A 15,277-nucleotide genomic window follows, 5' to 3' on the forward strand; every position below is an offset into this window, starting at 1 on the left:
TGGTTTGGGAGAGGGGCTGGGGACAGGGTTTGAGAGGGGAGGGGGCGGGGTTTTGGAGAGCAGAGGGGGCGGGGTCTGGGGTGAGGGAGGGGCAGTGGTTAAGGGGCGGGGTTTGGTTTGGGGAGGGGTCAGGGTTTGGTTTGGGAGGGGAGGGGGCGGGGTTTTGGAGAGTGGAGGGGGCGGGGTTTGATGTGGGGGCGGGGCGGGGAGTGGCAGGGGGCGGGGGAGGGGTAGTTGGACACAATCCGCCCTCTCTGAATCCTATTGGCTGAAGGCCCAGGGCGTTCCTCGCCAATGAGTGAGCGCGTTACTGGATTGACGGCGAATCGGAGAGACAGCGGGAGCAGGCTTGAGAGAGGGAGAGCGGGGGGACGAAGCGGCGGCGGAGGAGGAGGAGGAGGAGGAGGAGAGGGCGTCGCGGGGAGGCGGCGGCGGCGGAGGCGGAGGAGACGGCGTCGCGGGGAGACGGCGGCGGCGGCGGCGGAGGAGGAGGAGGAGGAGGAGGAGGAGCAGGAGCGGGCATACAGACGGACAGATAGCGGCGGCGGCGGCGGCGTCTCCCGGGGCAACTGGCGGCAGCTAAGACCCGCCCCTCTCCTCTGATTGGTGGGTTCGTCAAAGGGTCGCCCAGAGGCGCGTTCTGATTTGTCAATTCGCCTGTCAGTCAGGCCGGGGCTTGGGTGTCCAGAGTTTCGCTGAAATAGATCATAGAGTGCAGAAGGAGGCCATTCGGCCCATCGAATATGCACCGACCCACTTAAGCCCTCACTTCCACCCTATCCCTGTTATACACCCCCTAACCTTTTTTTGGGGGTTACTGAGGACAATTCATCATGGCCAATCCACCTAACTTGCACGTCTTTGAAATAATGAGGGGAATTTACAGGGTTCATAGAATTTGCAATGCAGAAGGAGGCCATTCAGCCCATCGAGTCAGCACCGGCCCCTGGAAAGAGCACCCTACTTAAGCCCTCACCTCCACCCTGTCCCAGTGACCCCACCTAACCTTTTTGGACACTAAGGGCAATTTACATAGATTACATAGAACATACAGTGCAGAAGGAGGCCATTCGGCCCATCGAGTCTGCACCGACCCACATTAATCCCTCACTTCCACCTTATCCCCGCAACCCAATAACCCCTCCCAACCCTTATGGACACTACGGGTAATTTAGCATGGCCAATCCACCTAACCTGCACGTCTTTGGACTGTGGGAGGAAACCGGAGCACCCGGAGGAAACCCACGCGGACACGGGGAGAACGTGCAAACTCCGCACAGACAGTGACCCAGCGTGGAATCGAACCTGGGACCCTGGCGCTGTGAAGCCACAGTGCTAATCACTTGTGCTACCGTGCTGCCCAAATTTAGCATGCCCAATCCGCTTAACCCGCACATCTTTGGACTGTGGGAAGAAACCGGAGCACCCGGAGGAAACCCTCGCAGACACTGAGAACGTGCAGACTCCACACAGACAGTGACCCAAGCCGGGAACCGAACATGGGACCCTGGAGCTGTGAAGAAACAGTGCTAACCACTGTGCTACCGTGCTGCCGTCTACACTGTTCCCATCAACCACTCCCAGGACAGGTACAACACGGGGTTAGATACAGAGTAAAGCTCCCTCTACACTGTCCCCATCAACCACTCCCAGGACAGGTACAGCACGGGATTAGATACAGAGTACAGCTCTCTCTACACTGTCCCCATCAAACACTCCCAGGACAGGTACAACACTGGGTTAGATACAGAGTAAAGCTCCCTCTACATAAACACCCTTACTGCACTTCCGAAGTTTTGTTATATTCTTTTACTGGATGTTGGTGTCGCTGGTTAGGCCAGCATTTATTGCCCATCCCTAATTGCCCCTTGAGAACATGGTGGTGAGCTGCAGTGCTGTTAGGGAGGGAGTTCCAGGATTTTGACCCAGTGATAGTGAAGGAACGGCCAAGTCAGGATGGTGAGTGACTTGGAGGGCAACTTGCATGTGGTGGTATTCCCATGTACCTGCTGCCCTCGTCTTTCCAGGTGGTAGAGGTCACAGGTTTGGAATGTGCCGTTGAAGGAGTCTTGGTGTGTCCCTGCAGTGCATCTTGTAGATGGTACACACTGCTGCCATTGTGTGTCGGTGGTGGAGGGAGTGATTGTTTAAGGTGCTGGTTGTGTGCCCATTAAGTGAGTTGCTTTGTCCTGGATGGTGTCGAGTGAAGAGTGTTGTTGGAGCTGCACTCATCCAGGCAAGTGGAGAGTATTCCGTCACATTCCTGACTTGTGCCTTGTTGATGGTTGACATGGCTTTGGGAGTCAGAAGGTGAGTTAGTTGCTGCAGAATTCCCAGCCTCTGACCTCTTGTAGCTACAGTTGCGATTCTGGTCAATGGTCACCACCAGGGTGTTGATAGTGCAAGGAGATTTGCAGTGTTGAATTGCCTCCCACTGTGGAAAGGCAAAAGAACCATATTTTTCACATAGCCAGTGTTTATGTAGTCGAAGCCGCAAGAATGGAAAAGTTGCAGGAGTGGACGGGATTCCAACGGAGATTTTCAAATTCCCCCGCCATCTCCATCAGCTGCTCCTGAAAATCTGGGACAGAGAGGAAATACTTGCCAACCTCAGGGATGCAGTCATCACCACCACCTTCAAGAAAAGGAGACAAAGCAGATTGAGGGAACTACTGAGGAATCTCCCTACTCTCCGTCACTCTGAAAATTATCGCCCAAATCCTCACTCGCAGCCTTCTCCCAGCCTCTGAAGCAACCCTTTTGGAAAGTCAGTGTGGCTTCCAATCAAACACTGGAACAGCGGACACAATTTTCAATTTCAAGAGATATGAAATCTCTTCAAGAGATATGCCAGGAGCAACATCAACTCTGCACGGCCTTCATCGATCTGATCAAGGCTATCGACTCAGTCAGGAAGTATTATGGAAGACCCTATCAAAGGCCGGCTGTCCAGAGAAATTCATCAACATCCTCCGACTCCTCCACTAAATGTCGCCGACATTCCTCACCCGACGGAAATACAACTTAAACCTTCATGGTCAAGACAGGGATGTGTCGTCGGCCCCACCCTTTACTCCATTTTAGTTACCACCATCTTTCCCCTAGTCAAGAACCAGCTTCCTAGTGGAGTTGACATCCTCTAGAAGATGGACGGAAAACGTTTCAACCTCAACTGGTTGAAATCTAAGAAGAAAGCGATGCTGGCATCGCTCATGGATTTTCAGTATGCGGATGAGAAAGGGATCTCCGCTCTTTCGGAGGCAATCTCCAAGCTGTGCTTGACGCCTTCGTGGAAGCATACCGAAGAATCATTCTCCGCCTCAACCTCTTCTACGCCTGTATCAACCCACCCCTGGGCAAGATCCGGTCCCTCCCTCCCATCAAGATCAACAGAAAAACCCTCCCACACGTGAAACATTTCCCCTACTTGGGGAGCCACCATTCATCTAAGGCTGGCATCGATGTGGAGATCCAACATCGTAACCAATATGCGAGAACTGTCTTTGGATGCCTAAGGATGAGAGTCTTGATGACTATAACATCCGTGCTGATACTAAGACCCTCGTGTACAAGGCAGTCGTCCTCCCAACTCCTCTATACGGCTCAAAATCATGGAATAGGTGCAGACACCACCTCAAGGCTCTTTAGAGGTACCATCAACACTGTTTGAGAAAGATTCTCTGCATCAGCTGGGAGGACAGGTGTACTAACATCAGTGTCCATGAAGGAGCCAAGAGCTCCATCATCGAGGCCATGATTATCTGAAACCAACTCGGTTTGACCGATCACGTGCTTAGAATGCCAGAGTCCTTATTGTCAAAACAAGTCTTCTTTGCCAAGCCCAAGGAAGGCACCCGAACTAAAAGAGGATAAGGAAGCGCTTCAAAGACGCCCTGAAGACTTACCTCAAGAAGTGCAACATGGACGTCAATGCCTGGGAGACCCTTGCTCAGAAGAAACCTACCTGGAGGAACCTCCTGAATGAAGGGACACAATTCTTCGCGAATACCCGAAGGCAAGAGGAAGTCTGGAAATTGCGCCTGAGAAAGGACTGCCAACGCTCGAGTACCGGGACCAATCCCACCTCCCAGTAACCTCTGCCAAATGGGCGATTGAAGATGCATCTCTAGGAACGGGCTCATCAGTCAAGCCAGGACCCACGACCAGTGAAACGGAGTTTGTTAGGTGGACAATCATACTCATTAGCGAGCGATCGCCAAAGAAACGGTTTAGGGATACACTGCCTGAGAGTGTGGTGAACGCAGACTCAATTGGGCCATTCCAAAAGGAATTGGATCATCACCTGAAGAGAGAATGTTTGCAGGGTTGCAAGGGAGTGGGATTGGCGGAGTTGATTTTGCAGGGAGGAAGCAGACATGATGGGCTGAATGGCCTCCTGTATTAATACCATTCAATGATTGAAGAAGTGAGTTGACAAGTGTGACTAACGCAACCCGCGCACAACAACCTATTAAAGTTTGAAAGTTTACAAAGGTTGATTTATGCCTGTTGTCTGTAGATAGTGCCTTTTGCCAGAACAATGGCATTGATTGGTGATGCGGGAATGTGACTGCTCTGCACAATGCGGTATCTGGCTGAGGGTGCAGTGTGCTAAAAGTCTAATGTTTTTTTCTGTGCAGGAGGATGGCTGAGGTGCACATTATTGGACAGATTGTTGGAGCAAGTGGCTTCCCGCAGAACAGCCTATTTTGTAAATGGGGACTGCAGGCAGGTAAGACTCTCTCGCCTGGGGTTGCACGAGCATAGTGCGGACACTTTAGCTGGGGCCTGTTCAACCTTTCAACAAGTGGAATTTGAAGAAAATCCATCTTCTTCCAATTCGCACCCTTTTCTAAGGAAGAGTAAGACTTGTATTTACACGGCTGCAGTACCATAAATCTCGCACCGAGGCAGTGCCGGAATTTGGTTGTAGTCGTATTTCGAGTCGGGCAGCCAAGCCAGGTGGGGGTGGGTTCACTGGTTGCTTGGAGTACTGGTTAGAGCAGCAAAGCTGATTACTATGTTGAAGGCTGAGTTAAGATAGATTTGTAATCAGTGAGGGTTCTGGGAATAAGGCGGGAAAGTGGAGTTGCGGTTTACCGTATCAGATCAGTCATGATCTCATTGAATAGGGCAGCACGGTGGCGCAGTGGGTTAGCCCTGTTGCCTCACGGCGCCGAGGTCCCAGGTTCGATCCCGGCACTGGGTCACAGTCCGTGTGGAGTTTTCACATTCTCTCCATGTTTGTGTGGGTCTCGCCCTCACAACCCAAAGATGTGCAGGCTAGGTGGATTGGCCACGCTAAATTGCCCCTTAATTGGAAAAAATGAATTGGGTACTCTAAATTAAAAAACAAAATGATCTCATTGAATGGCAGAGCAGACTTGATGGGCCGAATGGCCTGCCTCTGCTTCCACGTCTTACACGTGTTACGGCCTCACTAACCTGGAGCCACGCTCCATCAATGCAGTGCCTAACCAAATTGTCCAGGTTAGTTTTTTTTAAAAAATTACTCCATTCAAATGGATGCATGGAACATTCCTGGTTTTTTGGACAACTGGTCTTGAGGCACTGTACCTGTACAATGTATTTTTGAGCCTTTCACAATCTCTGGATGTCCCGCACCAGCAGGCACTTTGTGCAGTCACTGTTATAATGTCTGAAACCCAGCACAGCCTCAGAGTTGAAAGTAAAAATCTTTGTGTTCAAATACTTCTCTCCTCCCTATCTTTCTGACCTCCTGTAGTCTTACAACCCTCAAGAACTCTGAAGAAGAGTCGTACGGACTCAAAACTTTAACTCTTTTTAAAAATTCCCCCCTCTCTCCACACAGATACTGCGGAATCCCTGAGTCTACCAGCATTTTCTGTTTTCACCTGAAAGAACCCTGCGTTGTTCAATTCTAGCCTTTTGTGCATCCCCGATTTCCCGAGTCTCGGAGAGGGGGGGGGGGCGGTTTCGAGCGCAGTTGGCAAACATGTACACGGTCCAAAGCCAGTGAGAGTGGCAGGCTGCAAAGCTGAGCAACAATGATGATTTGTGTTCCTACAGCACCTTTAATGTAACAAAAACATCCCGAGATGCTTCACAGGAGAGCTATCAAACACATTTTGACTCCAAGCATAAAATAAATATTAGGGCAGATGACCAAAAGCTCGGTCAAAGAGGAACGTTTTTTTGAGGATGGAATGGAAGCAGCGAGGTTTTAAGGGGTGAATTCCAGTCCTGGTAACTTAAAGGTAAATGTGCTGGTATGGCAAGTTTCACACTGGAAACGCAAAGGTTGACAGCTGATGTGGTTGCTGTTTCTCGGCTTCTAATGTCGATCGTGACCAACCTGGTTTACATTGCGGAGAGGTTGTTTTCCCTTGCGGGATCAGAGGGCAGAATCTCAGAGTGAGGGGTCACCAATTTCAGACGGAGATGAGGAGGAATTTCTTCTCTCAGAGGGGAGTGAATCTGTGGAATTCTTTACCGCAGAGAGCTGTAGAGGCTGGGTCGCTAAGTATGTTCAAGGCTGAGACAGATTTTTAATCAGTGAGGGAATCAAGGGTTCTGGGGATAAGGCGGGAAAGTAGAGTAGAAGATTATCATACGGGTGGCACAGTGGTTAGCACTGCTGCCCCACAGCTCCAGGGACCCGGGTTCGATTCCGCCGTCGGGTCACTGTCTATGTGGAGGTTGTGCTTTCTCCCTGTGTCTGCATGGGGTTCTTCCGGGTGCTCCGGTGTCCTCCCATGGTCTAAAGATGTGCAGGTTCGGTGGACTGCCCATGATCAATTGCCCCTTAGTGTCCAAAAGGTTAGGTGGGGTTATTGGGTTACAGGGATGGGGTGGAGGCGTGGGCTGAAGTTGGGTGCTCTTTCCAAGGGATGGCATAGACTCGATGGGCCAAATGGCCTACTTCTGCTCCTACATCCTATGATCTACACATCATTAGAACCAGGCGCACTTGAAGGGGAGGTAAATTTAAATTAAATCTGCTGAAACAGTGTTTCAACAAATGACTGGTCATCTATGAAATAGGCTGCTCAGGGATACCATAGAAGCAGCGGTAATGATTCACTCTGATACAAATTCAGAAAATAAGGTTTTGGGATAGTAATTTGAGAAGTGGTAAGTGTAGCATGTTTGGGAGCAACAGCTGTCTACCTCTGGCAGTTTGTGCTGGTGTTATGCCTGGGTGTGTTGTAAATAGAAATTGATTAGTATGATTAGTCAACCATTCCATCATCATCCTATCATTTTATTAATAGGGGCAGAGAGTACAAGAGTGAGGAGGTTATTCTGAATTTATACAAGAAGTCCTCAGCTGGAATATTGTGCACAGTTCTGGGCACCACACTAGAGGAAGGATGTGAACACATTGGAGAGAGAGCAGAAGAGGTTTACAAGGACGGTTCCAGCGATGAGAAACTTCAGTGATGAGGATAGATTGGAGAGGTTGGGACTATTCTCCTTGGAGAGAAGAAGGCGGAGAGGAGATTTGGTAGAGCTGTTCAAAATCACGAGGGGGCTGGACAGAGTAGATGGGGAGAAACTGTTCCTGCTCTGAAAAGGATCGAGAACGAGAGGGGCATAGATTTAAAATGATTTTCAAAAGGAAATGTGATGTGAGAAAGAACGTTTTCACACAGCGAGTGGTTGGGGTAGAAATGTGTGGCCTGAAAGTGTGGTGGAGGCTGGTTCAATCGAGGCTTTCAAGAGGGTTTTAGATGGTCTATTCGAGTAATGTGCAGGGGTGCGGGGAAAAGGCAGGAGAATTACACTAAGTCACATGTTTGTTTGGAGAGCCGGCACAGATACCAATGCTGAATGGCCTCCTCCTATGACATAGCAATTCTGTGATTCCGATTCTATGACTTCCAGGATGGTAGACTTTGGTCTTCTACCGTTGGGTAATTTCTATGCTCGCAGTGACCAACTCCTTTTTTCTTGTAATTACTGGATTTATAAGCCCCTTCTCCCTGTTCCATGTCTGCAGGGTGTGCTTGGAAACTGCTGTCCGGCTTAAAGGACGGGCAAACGCAAGTGGACAATCCGGTAATCAAGGACATGGCCTACTGGTCGCATCCTATTGATATACATTATGCAACCAAAGGCCTCCAAGGTAACCATAGTGGTCTTGTCTTCTCGAGCTGTATATTTTCTCCTGCTGTTAGTGTAAGTTCTCCCTTGGGTTAGCTGGCGTACAATGAAATCATAGAGGACAGATGGATGCCGTTCGGCCCATCACACGTGTGGCAGCTCAGTGCAAGAATTATTCAATTAGTCGCACACCCTTTCTCCTGTTGCCCGACAATGCGTTCTGCATTATCAAGTTCCCTCCCAGATTCATTTCGGACAGCACGTTCCCGATTATCATTGCTGCATCGACGAAAGAAGTCTCCTCATCTCCCCTTATCTCTTTTGCTTATTCGCTTAAATCGGGGTCCTCAGGTTACCGACCCTTTGGACAACAGAGGCGGTTTCTCCCTATGACACTGAGCCACATAAGGAGATATTGGAGCAGACGACCAAAAGTTTGGTGAGTGACAGGTTTTAAGGAGGAAAACCAGTAGAAACACACAAACATAGAAAATAGGAGCCAGGAGGAGGCCATTCGGCCCTTCGAGCCTACTCCGCCATTCAGTATGATCATGGCTGATTCTTTATCTCAACGCCACATTCCTGCGCTCTCCCCAGTCCCCTTCACTCCTTTAGAGTTTAGAAATCTATCTATTTTCTTCTTAAATATATTCAGTGACTTGGCCTCCACAACCTTCTGTGGTCGGGTATTCTGCAGGTTCACCACCCTTTGAGTGAAGAAGTTTCTCCTCATCTCAGTCCGAAATGGCCCACCCTGTATCCTGAACTGTGTTCCCTGATTCTAGATCCCCCCCCCCCCCCCCCCAGCCAGAGGAAAACACATCCCTGCCTCCAGTCTCTCCAGCCCTGTCAGAATTCTACACGTTTCAATCAGATCCCATCTCATTCTTCTAAACTCCAGTGAATACAGGTCCTGTCGACCCAATCCCTCCCCCCTACAACAATCCCACCATCCTAGGAATCAGTCTGGTGAACCTTCGATGCACTCCCTCTACGGCAACTATGTCCTTTCTTAGATAAGGAGACCAAAACAGCCCACAATACTCCTAGTGTGGTCTCACCGAGAGCCCCGTAGAGCTGCAGTAAGACATCCCAACTCCCGTACTCGGGTCCTCTCGCGTTGAGGTCCAACATACCATTTGCCGTCCTAGGTAGTGAGGTGTTGGGAGATAATTCCAGGGCTTGAGGTGTTGGGAGATAATTCCAGGGCTTGGGGCCTAGGGAACTGAAGGCACAATTCCCAATGGGGAGTGATTAAAATTGGGTCTGCTTAAGGGGCTAGAATGAGAAGAGTGCAGTTACCTTGGAGGGGGAAGAGATTCCAGAGATAGGGAGGAATTTGAAAACCAGGAATATAATTTTAAAATAAAGATGTTGCTTGATCAGGAGCCAAAGTAGGTCAGTGAGCATGGGGTTTTTGATTTGATTTGATTTATTATTGTCACATGTATTGTATACAGTGAAAAGTATTGTTTCTTGCATGCTGTACAAACAATGCACACTGTACATAGGGAAGGAAGGAGAGACAGCAGAATATAACATTAGTTATAGCAAGGTGTAGAGAAAAGATCAACTTAATACGAGGTAGGTCCATTCAAAAGTCGGATGGCAGTAGGGAAGAAGCTGTTCTTGAGTCAGTTGGTACGTGACCTCAAACTTTGGTATCTTTTTCCTCACGGAAGAAGGTGGAAGAGAGTATGTCCGGGGTGTGTGGGGTCCTTAATTATGCTGGCTGCCTTTCTGAGGCAGCGGGAATTATAGATAGAGTCAATGGATGGGAGGCTGGTTTGCGTGATGGACTGGGCTACATTCACGACCTTTTGTAGTTTCCTGCGGTCTTGGGCAGAGCAGGCTCCATACCAAGCTGTGATACAACCAGAAAGAATGCTTTCTATGGTGCATCTGTAGAAGTTGGTGAGGGTCGTAGCTGACATGCCAAATTTCCTCAGTCTTCTGAGAAAGTAGAGTCATTGGTGGGCTTTCTTAACTATAGTGTCGGCATGGGGGGACCAAGACAAGCTTTTGGTGATCTGTACACCTAAAAACTTGAAGCTCTCGACCCTTTCTACTTCGTTCCCATTGATGTAGACAGGGGCACGTTCTCCACTACGCTTCCTGAAGTCGATGATAATCTCCTTGACTTGGTGAGAGTTTTGAATGAATACAAGTTTGCAGAATGTGGAAGGGAGGTCAGCCACGAATGCATTGGAATGTCGTTCTTCGACGTAACAGAAGGCCCACGAACGAGGGATTCGGCAGCAGTTGAACTGAGACTGGGTCAAGTCGGGTGATGCTGCAGAGCCGGGAATGGGCGATCTCTACGAGGGCCCAGGTATGAATTCGGAAGCTCGTCTCCAGGGCAGATGTAGCATCAAAGGCCAAACAGTCTGGTTTAGTCTCTGTCCAGGGAGAGGGATGGAATCAGTAGCTGAGACCCACAATTTGGAAAGGGAAGGAAGACAAGTACTTCAACCTTTCCCAATATGTAATTGGAGGAAAATTCTGCTCATCCAGCACTGGATGTCGGATGTGAAAACTAACGCGGTGCTTTCAGATGATGTTGCCGACGGGCAGTATGCAGATGAGAAATAAGAGCGGGGGGGGGGCCTGGCAAGCCACTTGCCTAGAAACATATAAAATAGGAGCAGGAGGAGGCCATTCAGCCCTTCGAGCCTGCTCAACCGTTCATTAGGCAGCACGGTAGCACAAGTGGATAGCACTGTGGCTTCACAGTGCCAGGGTCCCAGGTTCGATTCCCCGCTGGGTCACTGTCTGTGCGGAGTCTGCACATTCTACCCCTGTCTGCGTGGGTTTCCTCCGGGTACTCTGGTTTGCTCCCGCAGTCCAACGACGTGCAGGTTAGGTGGATTGGCTGTGATAAATTGCCCTTAGTGACCAAAAAGGTTAGGAGGGGTTATTGGGTTACGGGGCATAGGGTGGAAGTGAGGGCTTAAGTGGGTTGGTGCAGGCTCGATGGGCCGAATGGCCTCCTTCTGCACTGTATGTTCTATGTTATTATGATCATGGCTGATCATCCAACTCAATAGCCTAATCCTGCTATCCCCCCCAACATCCTTTGATCCCCTTCGTCCCCAGTGCTATATCTAACTGCTTCTTGAAAACATACAATGTTTTGGCCTCAACTACTTCTTGTGGTAGTGAATTCCACAGACCGACCACTCTCTGGGTGAAGAAATGTCTCCTCATCTCTGTCCTACCCCGTATCCTCAGACTGTGACCCCTGGTTCTGGGCACACCCACCATCGGGAACATCCTTAGTTCAAGGGTATGTAAGAATGGGCAATTAACGCTCACCTTGCCGGCAACACCCACATCCCAAACATGCATTATAAAAAAAATACAGCTGGTTCACTAATGATGCATTGGAAACCTGCCGCTCTTGCCTGGTATTCCCCACCTTCATTTCTAATAACCCTGAATACCATTTGCTGACCTTGTTCCGTACCTATAGCCTGTTCTGCTGGCATTCTAGACTCTTGTAGACCGGGTTGTGCTTGGGTTCCTAGTCTGCAACTTGAACCGACGACCTTACTGCTGAGCCCAGGGGGTACTGCTCAGTGTTTTCTGCCGGCGAAGCGGGACTTGGCATGTGAAATCAGTGGCTGGAGGGCAACAGTGGTTGTGGAGGGTGAGAGCCGTGCAAACTCCACACGGACAGTGACCCGGGGCCGGGATCGAACCCGGGCCCTCGGCGCCGTGAAGCAGTAGTGGTAACCACTGAAATGAAATGAAAATGAAAATCGCTTATTGTCACAAGTAGGCTTCAATGAAGTTACTGTGAAAAGCCCCTAGTCGCCACATTCCGGCGCCTGTTCGGGGAGGCTGGTACGGGAATCGAACCATGCTTCTGGCCTGCCTTGCTCTGCTTTAAAAACCAGCTATTTAGCCCAGTGTGCTAAACCAGCCCCTGCATCAATGTGCCGCCCCGCAGTTTCTATCTTTTGAGAATTGAAGCAGCTCAGTGTAAATAGGAGCAGGAGTATGTGATCTAGCCCCCTGAAGTCGTTAAGTTCCATGGCTGATCTTCCGCAACAGTTCCCCTTTCTCGCTTTCGTCCTCAAACTCTTTGATTCCTTTACTGTTGAAAAATGCATCGACATCCGTCTCGGGAATATTCATCAACTTGAGCATCCAGTGTTAAATAAACCAATCAAACTAATTCACAAATGTTAAGTACAGAGTGGCATTGTTTTCATCATGTTGCCTTGCGAGTTATCGCCTTCCCATCCTTTTGTGGGTTTAGTGTTTCTGGAGGCTCAATTAAGCTTGTCACCTTATATAGTCGAAAGGAGGTTAATAGGCTTTTGTATTTTGTTCAGAATTGCCTGGGAGAAAGTTTGCAATTATCAGCGCTCTTTTGTTTTGAATTCCAAAAGCACGAAAAGAAAATTAATTAAAAAATTTTTTTTTAAATCAAGAGACGCTCTTTATTGAGTCTTGAGCTTTGAAGTTCAGATCTTTGTCTGGTCTTGTAACTGTATCGACTCAATTCAGTTTCCCGGCTAGAGAGAGTGTCTGTGGTTTGGAAAGGAAAATAACACCGAAATGAATCCAAACGGATAATACTGCAGCTCTCTCATAGAATCTTATCATACAGGAGTAGGCCATTCAGCCCATCTTTCCTGTTCTGGCTCTTTTGAAAGAGCTCGCCAGTTAGTCCCACCTCCCCTGCTTTACCGATGCACCATCCTATCTGGCTGCATCGCAGCCTGGTAATGCAACTGCTCGGCCCAAGACCGTAAGAAACTACAGAAAGTCGCGAAAACAGCCCAGTCCATCAGGCAAACCCGCCTCCCATCCTTTCACTCGGTCTACACCTCCTGCTGCCTTGGGAAAGCGGGCAGCATAATCAAAGACTCCTCCCACCCGGGTTATTCTCTCTTCCAACCTCTTCCATCGGGCAGGAGATACAAAAGTCTGAGAACACGCACTAACCGGTTCAAAAACAACTCCTTCCCCACTGTTACCAGACTCCTGAATGACCGTCGTATGGACTGAACTGATCTCTCCACACATCTTCTCTACTATGTCGCACTACACTCCGTATTCTTCACCCGATGTCTATGTATTTACACTGTGTATTTATCGTAGGTCCTATGTTTTTTTCATGCATGGAACCGTCTGCCTGGACTGTACGCAGAACAATACTTTTCACTGTACCTCGGTACACGTGACAAAACTAAAATCTAAATCTTCCCCTATAGCCCTGCAAAACTGTCCTTTCTAAAGCAGGGATTCAATTATCTTTTGGAATGTATTAATGAATCTGTTTCCACCGCTCTATTGGGCGGATTATAAACCACACACTCTGTACGTTTCAAAAAATAAAGACGTTCTCCCACAGTTGTGCCAATTAATTAAAATCTGCGTTCTCTGATTACTGACCCACATTTGTTGGTATCCAATCAAACTGGGGTCCTGACGGAGTGCAAAGTCACATGATGCTGTTCTGATGAAGAGTAGTACCATCTGAAGTGGTAACGTTTCGTATGCCTGGTGCTGTCTGATCTGCTGTGAGCTTCCAGCACTTGGGTGTTTCCTGTTGTAGTCTCTACTTTGTACGCTCTGTCATTCCCATCCCACCTCCTGTGTCTCACTCTTGATTTTCCATTATTATCTCTTTCCTGTCCAAAGCTAGAGGATTACTGGAAGGAGGTTTTTAGGGTAATTTCTAAAGTGTTGCACGTGAAACTGGACCCGGGCCCCCGGGAGGCCATATTCGGGGTGTCGGACCAGCCAGGGTTGGAAACGGCTGCAGAGGCAGATGTTGTAGCCTTCGCCTCGTTGATCGCCCGGAGGCGGATCCTGATGGGTTGGAGAGCAACCTCTCCACCCTGTGCCCTGGCGTGGCGGGGGGACCTGTTGGAATTCTTGACTCTTGAGAAGGTGAAGTTTGATCTGAGGGGAAGGATGGAGGGGTTCTACAATTCATGGGCATTATTCATTATGCACTTTCGAGAACTGGATAACATCGAACATTAGTTGGGGGGCTGGGTGGGAGGGTTGGGGGGAGGGGGACGGTGTGTGTTAATGGCGACTATGGGTGATCCCGAATTCCTTTTTGTCATTTGTTTGTGTGAACATGCGGGCTAATATTTGGGGTTTGGTGGGAGGATGGGATCGTTGTTATTGATATGGGGATTGACATATTTGTTACTGATTATTGTTTATTGTTGTTGGGTGTAAACTTGGGAGAAAATGTGAAAAAGGAGAATAAATAATATTTCAAAAAATGATCGCTTTCCCGTTTAGTTCCAAGGATCTGGCTCTGATCGTAGCCGTGTGGGTTTATGTGTGAGCCATGGGGGCCGAGAAGATTCCCTCCCTATCTCTGTTGAGGTTCTGTTGATTGGGGCTTGCTGCAATTGACCCCGCGTTCCCTAGTTTCGGAAACCAGCTCCATTCCTGATCACTCCGCCTGACATAGGCTCGTTCAACTCCGCATTTGAGCAGAGGATATGTTCTCTGGAGTTTAGCAGAATGAGAGATGATCGCATTGAAACATCTATAATTCTTGTGCTTGACAACCAGTAGTGTTTGGAATTCTCTTCCCTCGAGGAGTGGAGGCAGGATCATTCATTCAATTCAAGGGGGATTTGGACCGATTTTTTGATTGGTAAGGCAGTCGAGGGCAGGCAGGAAAGTGGAGTTTTTAAAACACATTTTTTTTTTTTCCCCCCAATGAAGGGGCAATTTAGCGTGGCCAACCCACCTAGCCTGCACATCTTTGGGTTGTGGGGGTGAAACCCACGCAAACACGGGGAGAATGTGCAAACTCCACACGGACAGTGACCCAGGGCCGGAATTCGAACCCGGGTCCTCAGCACCGCAGTCTCAGTGCTAACCACTGCGCCACATGCCGCCCACAGGAAAGTGGAGTTGGGCCACAATCGGACCAACCATGATCTTATTTAATGGTAGTGCAGGCTCAAAAGGATCACATGGCCTACTGCTCCTATTATATGTGGGGATGTAAGGTGAGGACATGACCGCAGACTGCCTGATTCTCCCTATCTTGATTGAATAGCTAACTGATGCCTGTGAAATTGTATTGTTGTGTTTGGGGGGCGGGTTTGCAGGTAAGGGGAATTAATGCGACAACGTCAATCAGAATTCTCGCCTTGCCTGAGCACAAACACAACTCATTCTGTCCCTGTCTTCCCGCTGC

At 49.1% G+C, this 15,277-nt stretch overlaps 1 protein-coding gene across 2 annotated transcripts in view; it reads left to right on the top strand.

Moving 5' to 3' along the window:
* The first annotated feature begins 474 nt into the window (after positions 1 to 474).
* Positions 475 to 15,277, top strand: part of LOC140402416 (B9 domain-containing protein 2-like) — a 29,075-nt gene continuing 14,272 nt past the window's right edge. For both annotated transcript variants that reach the window (XM_072490183.1, XM_072490182.1), the window contains exons 1-3: positions 475 to 606; positions 4,641 to 4,732; positions 7,985 to 8,110. In XM_072490183.1, coding sequence (XP_072346284.1) covers positions 4,645 to 4,732; positions 7,985 to 8,110 — 214 coding nt within the window. In that variant the 5' untranslated portion in view covers positions 475 to 606; positions 4,641 to 4,644. The remainder of the gene's footprint in view (positions 607 to 4,640; positions 4,733 to 7,984; positions 8,111 to 15,277) is intronic.

This window comes from Scyliorhinus torazame, chromosome 25, assembly GCF_047496885.1.
Source record: "Scyliorhinus torazame isolate Kashiwa2021f chromosome 25, sScyTor2.1, whole genome shotgun sequence".
Classification (NCBI taxonomy): Eukaryota; Metazoa; Chordata; class Chondrichthyes; order Carcharhiniformes; family Scyliorhinidae; genus Scyliorhinus; species Scyliorhinus torazame.